This window comes from Rhodotorula graminis (assembly GCF_001329695.1).
Source record: "Rhodotorula graminis WP1 unplaced genomic scaffold RHOBAscaffold_1, whole genome shotgun sequence".
In the NCBI taxonomy this organism is placed as follows: domain Eukaryota; kingdom Fungi; phylum Basidiomycota; class Microbotryomycetes; order Sporidiobolales; family Sporidiobolaceae; genus Rhodotorula; species Rhodotorula graminis.
Window position 1 is genome coordinate 1,413,003 of NW_017264928.1, and position 13,809 is coordinate 1,426,811.

The 13,809-nt window shown below is 68.8% G+C and overlaps 5 protein-coding genes across 5 annotated transcripts; 2 read left to right on the forward strand and 3 right to left on the reverse strand.

The window, feature by feature from the left end:
- Positions 1-664: 664 nt before the first annotated feature.
- RHOBADRAFT_50846 (uncharacterized protein) lies at positions 665-3,200 on the forward strand (the record flags this gene model as incomplete). Its single annotated transcript, XM_018415521.1, has 3 exons — positions 665-808; positions 883-1,823; positions 1,892-3,200. 3 exons carry the CDS (start codon positions 665-667, stop codon positions 3,198-3,200), a joined length of 2,394 nt encoding a protein of 797 aa, XP_018274422.1.
- Positions 3,201-3,336: 136 nt separating this feature from the next.
- RHOBADRAFT_65907 (uncharacterized protein) lies at positions 3,337-4,153 on the reverse strand. Its single transcript, XM_018418814.1, has 4 exons — positions 4,110-4,153; positions 3,873-4,050; positions 3,661-3,806; positions 3,337-3,592 (listed from the first exon to the last, which is right to left on the reverse strand). Exons 1-4 carry the CDS (start codon positions 4,145-4,147, stop codon positions 3,382-3,384), a joined length of 573 nt encoding a protein of 190 aa, XP_018274423.1. The 5' UTR covers positions 4,148-4,153; the 3' UTR covers positions 3,337-3,381.
- Positions 4,154-4,527: 374 nt separating this feature from the next.
- On the reverse strand, positions 4,528-8,064 carry RHOBADRAFT_33052 (uncharacterized protein; the record flags this gene model as incomplete). Its single annotated transcript, XM_018413074.1, has 13 exons — positions 4,528-4,914; positions 5,028-5,138; positions 5,248-5,467; positions 5,545-5,844; positions 5,925-6,068; positions 6,141-6,611; positions 6,674-6,824; positions 6,871-6,933; positions 6,993-7,097; positions 7,159-7,235; positions 7,300-7,388; positions 7,470-7,697; positions 7,785-8,064. 13 exons carry the CDS (start codon positions 8,062-8,064, stop codon positions 4,781-4,783), a joined length of 2,373 nt encoding a protein of 790 aa, XP_018274424.1. The 3' UTR covers positions 4,528-4,780.
- Positions 8,065-8,249: 185 nt separating this feature from the next.
- RHOBADRAFT_50849 (uncharacterized protein) lies at positions 8,250-11,338 on the reverse strand (the record flags this gene model as incomplete). Its single annotated transcript, XM_018415522.1, has 12 exons — positions 8,250-8,367; positions 8,459-8,551; positions 8,646-8,703; positions 8,790-9,287; positions 9,355-9,525; positions 9,616-9,812; positions 9,913-10,078; positions 10,160-10,617; positions 10,691-10,791; positions 10,867-10,929; positions 11,002-11,017; positions 11,293-11,338. The coding sequence occupies 12 exons, from the start codon at positions 11,336-11,338 to the stop codon at positions 8,339-8,341; spliced, it is 1,896 nt and encodes a 631-aa protein (XP_018274425.1). The 3' UTR covers positions 8,250-8,338.
- Positions 11,339-11,694: 356 nt separating this feature from the next.
- On the forward strand, positions 11,695-13,321 carry RHOBADRAFT_50850 (uncharacterized protein; the record flags this gene model as incomplete). Its single annotated transcript, XM_018415523.1, has 3 exons — positions 11,695-12,392; positions 12,458-12,519; positions 12,593-13,321. The coding sequence occupies 3 exons, from the start codon at positions 11,695-11,697 to the stop codon at positions 13,246-13,248; spliced, it is 1,416 nt and encodes a 471-aa protein (XP_018274426.1). The 3' UTR covers positions 13,249-13,321.
- Between the last annotated feature and the right edge of the window lie 488 nt (positions 13,322-13,809).

A 13,809-nucleotide genomic window follows, 5' to 3' on the forward strand; every position in this document is an offset into this window, starting at 1 on the left:
CTCGAGCAGCGCGAGTTCCGAGAGTCGATGCGTGCTTCACGACTGCTTCCTGGTCCGAATGAGCGCACAGCCAAGCTCTGTCGGAGCGCTGCAGAGCAGGCGAGGTCGTAAATGGCGGCCGTCCGCGTAAATTGGTCGCGGGGGAGTTGGACGACTCGTCCACGTCCTCCTCCTCCTCCTCCTCTCGCCGCCCTCTCGCCTCTTGCGGGCTCGCTGCTGCCACAGAGCGCTCGAACGACCTCTCACGACCCCGGCCGACGCCCCATCACGCAGCCCCAGGGCCAGGTGCGTCCCCCATCTCTCGTCTTTCGCCCTCGGCCACGCTCCCATCTCCCCCCTCGTCCCCTCGCCCGACGCTCGCCCCGTGAGCGATGCTGACACCTCGCACGCACTCGCAGACCCCTTCTTGACGCCTCGAGCGACCGTCGTGGACCAACCCCCGCACAACGTGAGCCAGGATCGCGGGATCCGCGTGCCGGACCGTTGCTGACCCTCCCTCGGCGCGTTCCTCCGCAGAAACAAGTCGCCAGCCTCGCCTGCTGCGCACCCACACGTTCACGACCCGCACCACACCTTCACGCTCGTTCAGCCCAACTCGACCCACACTCGTTCAAACCCTCCCTCCTCCCCCTCTTGTTCCCCCTCCCCGGCGGCGAGCAGGCGCATGTCACACATCGACGCGCCGCTCCGCTCTCGCCGACACTCCGACCCGTCGCCCGCCAACAGCAACAAGGTCCGCCGACGCCAACCTGCGCCCCGCAGCGCCAACGACACGCACGACTACGCGCCCGACGCGCTCCTCTTCCCCGTCGCCGACCACGACGACGCGTCGCCGCCTCGTCGCCGGCGCGTCGCGCGTTCGCTGCACGCGCACCGCTCAAGACGCTCCTCCTCCCCGCCGAGCTCGAGCTGCGGCGCGTCGCCGCCCGCCCCGACTCGGTCCTCCTCCGCTCGGCGCGCCCAGCAGGGCCGCGGCACTACGCGACCGACTCGTCGTTCCGCCTGCACGCCCTCGTCGCGCGCCAGTCGTCGTCCTCGGGCGCACGGACGACGTACGCCGCCGCGCTCGATGACGCCCTCGAGGACGTCGACGCGTCCACCGACTGCGGCGCCGTCGCGGCGGCGTACCGTGGCAGCGCGTCGACACCCCAGGTCGTCGCCCTGTGCACGAGGCGGCGCAGAGCCGTCATCCGCGCGACGCAGGCCGAGGCGAGCGCGAGCAGCAGCCGGGCGGCGGCGAGTACGAGCCGGGCCGTCGCGAGCGCGAGCTCGAGGTCGAGCCGAGCAGCAGCCGCGAGCTCGAGCAGTCGAGCCGCCGCCGCTGCGGCAGCATCGTCGTCGTCGTCGTCCTCGGCGTCGTCGAGCAGGTCGGCGGCGGCCGCTGCCACTCGTACGCGCACGCGCCTGATCCAGCGCACGACCCGGCCGGCCAACACGCCTCGGATCGCCGCGCCCATCACGACGCCGCTCAACCCGTCGCAGGCCTCGGCGTCGCGCTTCTCGGAGCTCGAGTCGTTCGTGAGCTCGCAGTTCGACGACGCGGCGTCCGTCATCACGAGCCGGGCGGCAGCGGCGAGCTCGTCGAGGGAGGCGCTCCAGTCGTCGGTCGACTCGCTCTTCTCGAGCGCCCTCGTCGTCGTCTCGAGTCGGCGAGCAAGCGCAACGGCGTCGAGCACGGCACAAGTATCGGCTTCCTCTTCTGCCACCACGCCGACCTCGACCTCGACCTCCCTCCCTCCTTCTTCCTCCTCTTCTACGTCCGCCGACCCTTCTTCTACCTCGTCCGGCGCCGAGCCGAGCGCAACCGCCGCACCTGCATCAGGGTGCGTCCTCGTCGTCCTCGTCTCTGCCGAACTCGTGAACCTGACCTCCTCGTCCTCCTCAGCAACAGCAACCGGATAGCCAAGATCGTCGGCCCGTCGGTCGCCATCCCGCTCGGCCTCCTCCTCCTCGGCCTCCTCGCCTTCTGCCTGCTCCGGCGACGGCGACGACGCAGGAACGCGGCCGGGCCCCTCGGCGGTCGCTCGACGCCCGGTGGGCTCGGGCCCATCTCGAACCCGCAGCCGATGCAGGCCGCGCCGCAGCAGTACGGCGCCATGGCGCGCTTCGCGCCCGGCGCCGGCTCGGGCTCGGGCATGGGCGGCGTCGGCGTCGGTGCCGGTGTCGGCGCGGCGGCGGCGGCAGGAGCAGGAGGCGCGGCGGCGGTCGGCGCGGCGCGCGGCAACAACGACTCGCAGGAGAGCGTCGGCACGACGCCGTCGGCCATCGGCGTCGCCTTTAGCGAGCCCCGCACCAAGTGGGGCCGGCGCTCGCTGGTCGACGTGCTCGCCGGCGGCGTCCGCAGCGCCAACAGCGGGTCCAACTCGCCCTCGGGCAGCGGCGCCGGCACCGGCTTTGGCACGCCTGAGCGCCAGTTCCGCGGCGTGTCGGGCACGTCATCGTTCGGCGGGCGCCAGCCGTCCATCACGAGCCTCGCGTCCGGGTCGATCCCGAGCGAGTACCGCGGCGTCGGCGGGTACAACTCGTTCGGGTACCAGCCGGGCCAGATGCGGCCCGTCATGACGCCTCTCGGCGGGCACTACGACCCGTTCGCCCCGTCGCCGTCCATCGTGCCCGTGCCCGCCTCGGCGCAGCGCCACCCGTACCCCGTCCCGTCCGAGGAGGGCTCGATCAGCGGGTACGGCAGCGGCAGCGGCAGCCACAGCGGGAGCGGCAGCGGCGACGACCTCGCGCGGCAGTACGGCGGCGCAGCGCCGGCGGGCGAGCGGGCGACGTTCGGCGACGGCGCAGCAGCGCAGCCGGGCCTCCCGTACCTCGCGCCTTTGCGGCCCGACATGGGCCGCAGTCGCACGACGGGCACGACGACGACGGGCGAGGAGGGCTACTACACGGCCGACCCGGGCGCGAGCAGCCGCGATGAGCTCGAGAGCGAGACGCTCGAGGAGGTCGTTCTGCGCGACTTTGGCGTCGAGGATTACTCGCCCGAGGAGCGGTCGGTCAACTTTGGGAGCGGTTCGAGTGGGAGCGGAGGGAGCGGGAGCGCAGGGCGGCCGAGCTTTGTCGGGAGCGTCCGGCGGTCGTTCGAAGAGCCGGGTGCGACGCCGAGGGTCGGGAGCAGGACGTCGACGCCGCGTCTCGGGTCGGGCCACGGCAGCCTCGGCACCCGGCGCAACGACGGGACGGGCAGCTGGTGGAACTGAGCGAGAAGGCGAGCGAGGAGACCTTGTCGTAGCCATAATAATCTTTGAACGGTCGTGCAGCATCTCCTGTTCTCGTGGCGAGTTTGGAGGGAAGGCCCGCTCTCGACGCTCTCATGCTCTCGCCCACGTCGACGCTAGCTCTGAGAGTGTCTGTCGACGTTGCAGCAGGTAAAAGGACGGCTCAGGCCTCGTCGTCGCTGTCGTCGGCGTTGTTGGCCCTCCAGCCATGGACCCACTGCAGTATCCGCCCAACGTTCTCCTCCATCTCCTCTGGCGACTCGCTCCGCAGCTCGACGACGACCTCCTCAGCGTACGACTCGCGCGCGTCGGCAAGGACGACCTCCATGATCTCGGCCTCGTTGTTCTCCTCGATCTTGTTGAGCTTGTAGCCGCTGTCGCGAGGAGGCCAGGGTCAGTCCGGTCGTCGCTTCCACGAGAGTGAAAGGGATAGGGGACGCACCGCTTCTCTAACCGCTCCCACAGCTTGGCGTGGTCGCACCGCAGGACGACGACGAGGTCGATCCACCGCTCGGGGAAGATGTCGCACGTGTGCCAGTCGAGGACCTTGGCGCCTTGGCCCTGCACGAGCTCGAGCTCGTCCAACAGCTGTGCGCGTCGCTCGAAGTCAGCTGGACGCCTCGTCGCGAGAGCGGAGAGGGGAGGAGGGCGCACCTTGTCCTCGTCGACGTCCCAGCTCTGCCACTCGTCGTTCCAGCCCTGATGACAGCCCTTCTCTTTGACAAAATCGCCCACGTTGAGGTGCTGCCACGGTGCTGCGCTCGTCTCGGGAGCTTGCTGGAGCGCTTCGACGAGGAGGGCGGCGTGGGTCGTCTTGCCCGTGCCGGGAGTGCTGCAGTGCGCTCGGTGGGTCAGTGCGGCTCGAGAAAGTTCACCGAGAGCTGGACGGACCCGGTGATGAGGATGTTGGGCCACTCGCGGGCAGTCATGGCAACGTTCGACGAGAAGATGAGGAGGACGAGATGAAGATGAGAAGCTTTGGCTCGCTCTCGCTCTCGTGTCGCCGATGTGCGTGCCCGCTCATGCTGGAGCGCCTTCAGTGCATGTCCGGGGAGCTCCCGAGCGAGGCACAAGCACTCGAGAAGCGCTCGCTCTTGTCGTTCTCCTTGGCGCCGCCTCTTCTCGAGCCTCTGTGCGGCTGCTTCGGGCTTCCAGGAGTCTGCGATAGCGATGGGAGATACGCCGAGCAAGGCCGATCCCTGACGCCGCTGGCGAGAGCAAGAACTCGGAGCGAAAGCGAGAGGCGCGAGCGGCGAGTTCAAGTGCGAGCCACGGACCTTCTCGAGCCTCTCCTCTCGCGCCTGCTCGATACCGAGACTGCGAATGCTGTTGCAAGGAGCGAGTGGTGCGGTGGGGCGGGCATCTAGGCGTGTACAAGGCGGGATCTAAAGAGGAGGCCCGTCCAAAGAAAGGCTCTTGCGAGACGACGAGGTGGCAGGGGGAAGGGGCAGTAACGACAACGGGCGAAGAACGAGCAAGAGGGGCACAGCGAGAGGGGAGGAAGACTGAGAGGGAGAGGAAGGGGACGGGAAAAGAGCGGGAGAGAGGTGTCGGCGGCGCGACTACTTCTTGGCGGTGAAGCTCTTGTGCGCCTCCATCATCTCGCGCTGCACGTTGGGCATGACGGGAGCGTGCTGCCTATACGACATTGAGAACTCGCCCTTGCCCTGGGTCATGCCCCGGAGCTGAGAGGCGTCTGAGGGAGGAGAAAGAGGAGGAAGGAGGCGAGGCAGAAGATGTCGACGTGCAAGAGTCAGTGTCGGGTTCTGGCTGCCGCTCGTGCGTCTGCAGGGGGACGAGAGGACGTACAGCCAAACATGTCGTTGAGCGGGACCTCGGCGGTGACGAGACAGTCCTCATCGCGCGTCTCGGTGTCGATGATCGTGCCCTTGCGCTGGTTGATGCCGCCGATGACGTTGCCTGTGAGTAGAGAGAGTGTCAGTGCGTGAATGAGAGACTCGATGAGGAAGAAGAGAGGAAAGGGAAGAGGCTGTCGCAAGGACAAGGAGAGGAGGAACGAGCGACGCACCCTGGAACTCGACGGGCGCGACGATGTCGACCGTCATGATGGGCTCGAGCACGGTCGGCCTGCCAAGAGGGAACGCCTCGCGGAAGGCGCCTTGCGCTGCGAGTCGGAAAGCGAGCTCGGACGAGTCGACCTGGTGGGCGGCGCCGTCCTCGAGGATGAACTTGCAGCCCGAGACGGGGTTGCCCGTGAGGATGCCGCGCTGCAGCGCATCGCGGAAGCCCTGCGCGCACAGAGTGTCAGTCAGGCCGACTCATGGAGGAGGCAAGAAGAAGAAGGACCGAGAGAGAGTGGACGCACCTTCTCGACGGCGGGGATGTAGCCGGCCGGAATGTTGCCGCCGATGACGTTGCTCTCGAACGCGATGTCCTTGCCCGTGTCCGGGTCGATCTCCATCGGCTCGAGACGGCCGACGACCTTGCCGTACTGACCGGAGCCGCCCGACTGCTTCTTGTGCGTGTAGGTGAACGGGACGGCCTCCTGGATCGTCTCGCGGAACGCGACGCGAGGCTTGCCCGTCACGCACTCGACGTTGTACTCGCGACGCATGCGCTCGACGTAGATGTCGAGGTGAAGCTCGCCCATGCCCGAGATGATGGTCTGCGCGCGAGGGAGGGAAGGCTCGTCGGTCGTTCGCCTCTGTCTCGGGAGGGTGTGACGCAGGGAAAGAGACGACGCACCTCCTGCGACTCAGAGTCGACGTGGACACGGAAAGTCGGGTCCTCCTTCTGGAAGCGGTTGAGCGCGCGCGAGAAGTTGGGCGTCTCCTGGCCCTTGGGCCTGATCGCGAGCGAGATGACGGGCTCGGGGACGAACATCGAGGTCTGCGACGAGGTGAACGAGTCAGGCAATGACGCACGAGACGCTGAGAGAGAGAGAGAGAGAGGAGGACGCACCATGGTGTAGCCGCCGCCGCCCGACTGGTCCGAGAACGTGTCGCCCGACGAGCACTCGACGCCGAACATGGCGCAGATCTCGCCGGCGCCGATCGAGTCGACGTCCTCCATCTCGTCCGAGTGCATGCGCACGAGGCGAGGCACCTTGACGCGCTTGCCCGTGCGCACGTTGGTGATGGTCGCGCCCTTCTTGAGCGTGCCCTGGTACACCCGGATGTAGGTGAGCTGGCCGTACCGGCCCTCCTCGAGCTTGAACGCGAGCGACACGAGCGGCGCGTCGGCAGTCGGCGACAGGGTCTGGGGCGGGTCGGCGGGCGCCTCGACCGAGAGGGCATGGGCGGGCGCCTCCTCCGGCGTCGGGAGGTACAGGCAGACGCCGTCGAGGACCGGCTGCACCGACTTGTTGGCGAGGGCCGAGCCGGTGAAGACGGGCGTGAACTTGAGCGCGATGGTGGCGCGGCGAATGGCGGCCTGAGGAAGAGAGAGAAGGTCAGTCACGTTCGCGAGCGAGAGGAAGACCGACGAGGACGCACGCCGAGCTCGATCGGGGTGATCTCGCGCTCCTCGAGCCAGGCCTCGGTGAGCTCGTCGTCAACCTCGGCGAGGGCCTCGACAAGCTCGGCCCGCTTGGCCTGCGCGGCCTCGAGGTACTGCGCCGGGATCTCGTCGTTGCGGATGTCGATGCTGCAGGGCGACAAGGCGTCAGGAGCTGCGGCGAGGAGAGAAGGACAGGTGGACGCACCCCTTCTCGCCGTCGTTGTAGACGGCCTTCATCTTGACGAGGTCGACGACACTGCGGGCGGAAGAGACAGTCAGGCGAGGCTCGGCCGGACGAGGAGGACAGGGACGCACCCAGCAAAGTCGGCCTCGGCGCCCATGGGCATCGTGACGAACGCCGCGTTCATGCGAAGCTTCTGGCGGAGCTGACCGAGAACGCGCTCCGGGTTGGCGCCGGCGCTGTAGGTCAAAGCGCGGGTCAGGGCGGCTCGCTCGCTCGAGGACACAGAGGATGACGCACCGGTCCATCTTGTTGATGAAGGAGAGACGAGGCACGTTGTAGCGGCGCATCTGGCGGTCGACGGTGATGGTTTGCGACTGTGAGGAAGGACGGCCAGTCAGTGAGAGGGACGCTGGAAGGAGAGGGACGTGCGAGACGCACCTGAACGCCCGAGACTGCGCACAGGACGAGAATGGCGCCGTCAAGGACACGGAGAGCGCGCTCGACCTCGATCGTAAAGTCGACGTGACCTGCAAGGGCGAGGGGGAGAGCAAGGTCAGCCGCCATCCTCGGCGCGAGGGGGCAAGAGGGGGAGGCGAGAGGGAGCGCACCCGGCGTATCGATGATGTTGATGCTGTACTTGCCCTCGCGCTCCTTCTCGGCGGCGTCCTTGACCTGCCAGTCGGCGAACGTGGCGGCGCTCTGGATCGTGATGCCCTTCTCGCGCTCGAGCTCCATCGAGTCCATCTTGGCGCCGACGCCGTCCCGGCCGCGCACCTCGTGGATCGCGTTGACGCGGCCCGTGTAGAAGAGGATGCGCTCGGTCAAAGTCGTCTTGCCTGCGTACGCGAGGGAGAGGGAGGGAGGTCAGGCTCGACGCCCGAGTTGACATCGTGGCGCTCGCTCGAGAGGGAGAGTGGACGGACCCGAGTCGATGTGAGCGCTGATGCCGACGTTCCTCAGGCGGGTCAGGCGGCTCTTGTCGCCGTCCGAGAGCGGGTACTTGGCCGGCAGAGGTTGAGGCGGCGACGGCTTGGTCGACTCGTCGTCGCACCGCCACGCCGACGCGGCGAAAGCGCGGCGCTGCGGCAGCGCAACCCGGGGAAGGCGGCCTGCGACCTGGGCGGCGACAGGGCGGGCGATGGCGGTCGCGGCGAGCGAGCGGCGCAAGGGCTGGCGCACGGCGAGGGCGGCTTGACGGAGCATCGTGACGAGGCGGCGGGCTGGAGGGCTGGAGGGCTGCACTCGAGGCACAAGGACCAGGGACTACACGCGCAGCGAGCGGGCGAGGGACGACGGCAGCAGCAGAGCTCCCCTCTCCTCGTCTCTCCGGTCCGTCGCGAATTCAGCTTTCGACCGACTCGCAATTTCGCCGCCTCGGGCCCATCGCGCACATGGGAACACGTCTTGCAAGCTGCACACAAAAGCGGACGTCGTACTACTCGCCAAATCTAGCCGAGCAGCGAGCGGCCCCTCGCTCCTACTTGCGCTTTTTGCTCGCCGCCGCATCTGCGCGAGCACGAGAGGACACCGCCGTCGGTCAGTACGTCGACGAGCTGCAGAGACAAGGAGGCGAGAAGGAGAAAAAAGGACGACGCACCGTCACCGTCGGCCTTGCGCTTCTTGCCTGCCGACGCGTCGCCGCTCTCCTCCTTGCCGTCGGGCACGTCACACTCGGGGCAGAACCACTCGCCTGCGCACACAGAGAGAGCATCGGGTCAATCGAGGGACGGCGAGAGCGACGGCGAGAGGAGGAGGAAGGGAGGAAAGGTGGAAAGAGGACGCACCGTCCGGGATGCCCTTGATCGGCGGACTCAGGCAGCCGGCGTGGTACGCCGCCTCGCACTGCAGGCGAAGGAGCGACAAGTCAGTTTGCTGGACGAGGTGACGAGAGAGAAAGAGGGGCAGGAGGCAAAGTGCCGGCGACGCACCTTCTCGCACTCGAGGATGTCGCCCTTGACGTCGTCCGCCTCGAACCCGCCGCACACCTGGCAGTTGTCGGTCGCGTCGAGCACGGGCGGGAACCTCGCGAGCTCCTCCCACGCCTCCTGCCGCGTGCGGCTGATGCCGAGCGCGCGCCGCTTGGTGCTCGTCTCGCTCGAGGTGGTCGGCGCGGCGGTTGTCGGCGCAGGTGCGGCGGCGACAGGGGGACCAAACGAGAAGCCGAAGCCCGAGATGTCGTACGACGGCTGGACGGCGGGCACTCCTGGCGCTGCTGCGGCCGGAGCGGGCGTGGGAGCCGAGTCGGCGGCGGCGGCGGCGGGAGGAGGAGGCGTGGGCGCCTCAATGAGCGTCTTGGCCTCGTCCTTGGCGGCCTGTGTGGAAGGAGGACGCGCGATGAAGAAGGTCGACGCCTGGCCGGCGGCGATGTCGAGCATCTCGATGCCGTCGAGGTAGTCGATGCGGGCGGGCTTGGTCGCCGACTTGCTCTGCGGGCGCTCCAGCGGAGGTCAGTCACTTGCTCAGGCTCGATAAGGAGAAGAGAGAGGGACGTACGGCGCCTTGACCGAAAGCGAGCTCGCCGTAGTGCGCGTTCTGGCCCCACGAGACGGTAAAGTCGCCCTCCTTCGGGTCCTGGGCGTGGCAGAAGAGGGTGACGCCGCCGCCCGAGATGATCTCCCACTTGTAGCCCATGATGTCCTGCACCGCACGAGGCGTCATCCACGGCTGCAAGTCCGGCGAGGGAGGGAAAGAGTCAGTGAACGCGGAAGAGATTCGAGGTCCGAGCGCCTTCGAGGAGGGAGAGATGGGGCGCACCTGTCCCGCACTGCCGTCGCCGCTCGTCTTCCACTTGCCGCACAGGAGGACCATGCCCTGGTTGTCGATGAAGAGCGTGTTGGTGCTGCCGGCGGCGATCTTGCGGCAGCGCGTGAGCGGGTTGGTGCCGGCGAACGACGGGATCTGGACCGGCGTGAAGGCGTCGATCTGCGCGCCCATGCCGAGACGTCCGAGACCTGCAAGGAAGGAGCATGTCAGGCCTGCACGAGAGAGAAGGGGAGGCGGTCGAGGGCTCGAGCGCGGGAGGAAGGAAGAGAGAAAGGGCGGTGGACGCACCGCCGAAGCCCCACGCGTAGCAGTAGCCCTCGTCGTCGAGCGCGATGTTGTGCTGCTGCCCGCTCGTGATCTGGACGATGTTGCGGTCCTTGAGCGCGCCCTCGACGAGGAGCGGCTCGTACTGCGTGTCGAACAGGACGCGCGAGCCGGCAATGTGCTCGCCGCTCTGCGGGTGTCGATCGGGGAGCGAGTCAGTAAGAGTACGAGAGAGGAAGGGAGAGAGCGAGGGGGAGAGACAAGGACGGACCCTGCCGCTGCCGAGGACGCCCTTCTCGCCCGTGCCGACCGCGTACACCTTGCCCGTCTCGGTGAGGAGCAGCGAGTGGCTGATGCCGGCGCTCGCCTCGACGACGTGCTCGTCGTCGATGCCGCCGCCGCGGATGCGCTTGAAGGCGGCGACGTGCTCGGTGCCCTCGTCCTGCCCGCACTGGCCGCTGACGTTCCACCCGGCGCTCCACGCCTCGCCGGCGTCGGTGACGAGGACCGTGTGGCCCCTGCCGCACGCAGCGTGCACGATGCGCTGCGCCTTGAGCGCGGGCGCGACGTTGACGTCGGGCAGGGACGAGAGCGGGAAGGGCTCGGGCGCCATGGGCGTCGGCGAGGGGAGGCCGTCGAGCGCGAGGTGCGGCATGGTGAGGTGCGGCGGGAGCGGCCACGACAGCTGGTAGTGCTCGTTGCGGCCAAAGACGTACGCCTCGCCGTCGACTGCGCGCGAGAGCCCGAGTCAGTCTCGTTCTCGAAGACGTGGTCGGCTCGAGCGCGAGCTACGCAGACGCACGGCTCAGGGCGACGGCATGGCAGCCCGAGTGCGACGTGAAGACACGCTTGAACTTGACGTTGGCGACCGAGCGCACGAGGTGAGCGGCGCCGAGCTCAGGGCTGCAGGAGGTGCGAGCGAGGTCAGGATCCTCGTTCGAGCCGTGTTTTGCGCAAGGGGAACAGAGCGGGACGCACCGTAAAGGGTTGACGATGATCTTGCTGCTCTTGTCCTTGCGCCCAAGCGTCGCAAAGTCGGTCCTGCGAGCGGTCGAGGAGAGTGAGCGAGGTTGAGAGTGGGGTTCGTCGAGGAGGAACGGGAGGTCGACGCACCCGCCGGCGAGCAGAACTAGGAACGCGCGCGACGGACGGGTGTTGACGAGAGAAGGTCAGTGAGGGAACGGCACAGGCGAACGTTGTTGTTGTGTTCGAGAGGTGCGCGACGACCACACTCCGCTCGCGCGAGGCAACCGAGTGGGGGACGAGGCGGGTGCATGTGGGGGGACAAGGCGAGGTGGACGGGTTGGCAGTGCGGGCCCACGCTGGCGCGAGGGGGCAGCTGCCGATCTCGGGCGAGAGACGCGAGGGGAGAGGGGAGCGAGGCGAGGGAGAGCAGGGACGCACGACGACCCCAGGGCTGCTCGATGCTGGAAGGAGCGGGAGCGGACATTGTGCTCGTGGTGGTACGACGCTGGAAGAGCGGCAGCGCCAGGCGCCTTTGTGCGAGCGGCGCTGAATCGTTTCGGTCGCGCCCACCCAGCACAGCAACCGAGTTCGGCCCTTCCCTGTCCGCTTCTCGCACCACCAGCAGGCACACAGGGCCACTCAGCAGCTTCAGCAGCTAGCTCTTGCCCGCCTCGACACGCGACCAGGCCCGCCAGAGCCCGCATTCTCGCGCGATCTCACCTCGTCCTCTCGCCTCTCGCCTCGCCGTCACCCCGCAGCTCGTCGACGCCCGCCTCTCGTGCAGCGAGCGCACCAGCCCCCCTACCGCTCTCGCACACCGTCCAGCACACCCGCCACACCATGGACCGCTCGTTCGGCGCGTCCACCTCGGTCCTCCACACCCCGTCCCCCCTCGACCGCCGCTCCGGCTCGACCACCCTCCTGAGCCACGCCCAGCTCGCCCAGTCGATCTCACCCTCGGCCTTGTCCACAGCCGGCACCACCACCACCGTCCAGCCCCTGTCGTTCAACCCGGGCACCGTCCCCATCCGCTCGACCACGTCCACCTTGACCCCGTCGTCGCTCAAGACGGTCCGCTTCTCGCCCGCCGCCGCACACTCGTCAGCACCCGCGAGCCGCATCCAAGGGTTCGCCACCCCGCCGAGGACGTACAGCTCGCCGTCCCTCTTGCGCACCGCCGCCGCCAACAGCAGCGCCGCGTACGGCCTCGGCAGCAGCGCCGTCGCGACCCCGCCTCCCCAGACGGGCCAGGCCGACCAGCAGCAGCACCAGGGCCAGCAGGTGCAGCACCAGCAGTCGCCGCACTCGGCGTCCAAGCTCCGCCTGCCCCACCTCCCCGTCCAGGCCGCGCTCGCCAAGTCGTCCAGCGCCGTTCACGCCGTCCAGGACCAGCTCCACCACGCCGGCAACGTCGTGCACAGCGCCAAGCACAAGCTCGACGCGGTCCCGCTCGGGCGAGGCGAGACGGCGCGCCGGTTGAGGGTCAACGCCGTGCTCCTTGTCGCGTGGTGGGTGTCGAGCAGGACGACCGTCTACAGGTGCGTCTGCCCGTCCTCTTCTTCCTCCCCGTCGAGCACATACTGACTTGGCGCTCCCCTCGCAGGTTCGCGGCAGGCCACCTCGTCGCTGCGGCCCCACAGCTCGACACGCCCCTGCACGTCTGCGGTGCGCCTCCCTTCCTCTCTTCCTCTCTTCCACCTCTCGAGGAGCCCGACTGACTCTCGCCTCGCGCTCACAGAGACGCTCCTCCTCCTCCTCCTGTGCTACAACATCATCGACTCGCTGCGCACCCTCAACCAACTGTCGTCCCTCCCCTCGGCCTCGACCACGGTCGCGCCCATCCCTGGCGCCTCTCCCTCCCGCCCGACCGCCCTGCGCGCCGCGTCCTCCTCGTCGTCGTTCGGCACCCCGGTCCGCTCGTCGCCCAAGACGCGCGCGTCGCCCTCGCCGTTCAAGGCCGGCGCCGCCGGGTCCCCCTCGACCGCGACCGCGACGACGCCCGGCGGCTCTCGCCTGCGCGGCACGCCCCAGTCGCCCTTCCGCGCCTCGGCACTCGCGTCGCCCTCGCCCCCGACGCCCCAGACCCCGACGAGCGCGCTCCGCAGCGTCGGCGGCGGCGGCAAGGGCGCAGACGGCGAGACGGCGGCGGCGGCGGCGGCGGCGGCGCTGCGGCGCTCGCTCGGCCGGTCGGCGGGCGCGCAAGGTGCGGGCGCAGGGTCGCCGAGCGAGGGCGCGAGCGATGAGGTGAGCGTGGCGCTGCTCGCGTACGAGGCGAGGCACGCGGGCGACGTCTCGCTCGGCGGCGGTGGCGGTGGGGTCGACAGCCCGAGGTCGATCAAGGTCGAGAGCAGGGAGGACGTCGAGCGGCTGTTTGGGTCGTCGGAGCAGCAGTAGCGGTGGGCGCGGGCGCAGTCGCAGGGCTATTCATCGAGCCGAGTCTCTCTGAAAACGAGGCGTTCTGCTTCTCCTCGTGCGAGTCTCGTGAGTTCGAGAGAGACAGGAAAGAGAGAGTGTGATTGGCAACAACACAAACTGGCGCAACAATGCGAGACGATGAGAGAGAAAGGGGCGCCGAGCTACCACTGCGAGACGTCCTTGAGCCGCCACCGCCCGACGAGCCCTCGCGACCACCAGCCTCGCTGATCCTCCATGCCGCGCCCGGACCAGTCGTTGACGGCGGGCTCCTCGCCCGTCTCGAGCGGTACGGGCGCTGGCGCCGGCGGCGAGGCTGAGGATGACGACGCAGCGCGGGTCCGTGCGGCGCCGACAGGGGGAGGGTACGAGGTCGAGGCGGCTGCTGTGGGTGCTGCGGTAGGGGCAGTCGTGCGACGTGCGGCTCGAGGTTGGGGCGTCGTCGCGGTCGACGCGGTCGCCTCGTCGTCCGACGACGACGACGACGCGTCGTCCTCCCACTCCTCGCCGCCGAGCGCGCCGCCCTCCCTCGCCGCCCTCGCC

Bases quoted from the DNA above. Each gene is read 5' to 3' on its own strand.
- RHOBADRAFT_65907 (XM_018418814.1), bottom strand. From the start codon at position 4,147: ATGACTGCCCGCGAGTGGCCCAACATCCTCATCACCGG. The intron at 3,807-3,872 runs GTGCGCCCTCCT...CGACGCGCACAG, and splicing joins GGGACGTCGACGAGGACAAG to CTGTTGGACGAGCTCGAGCT. The intron at 3,593-3,660 runs GTGCGTCCCCTA...TCCTCGCGACAG, and splicing joins TGGGAGCGGTTAGAGAAGCG to CGGCTACAAGCTCAACAAGA.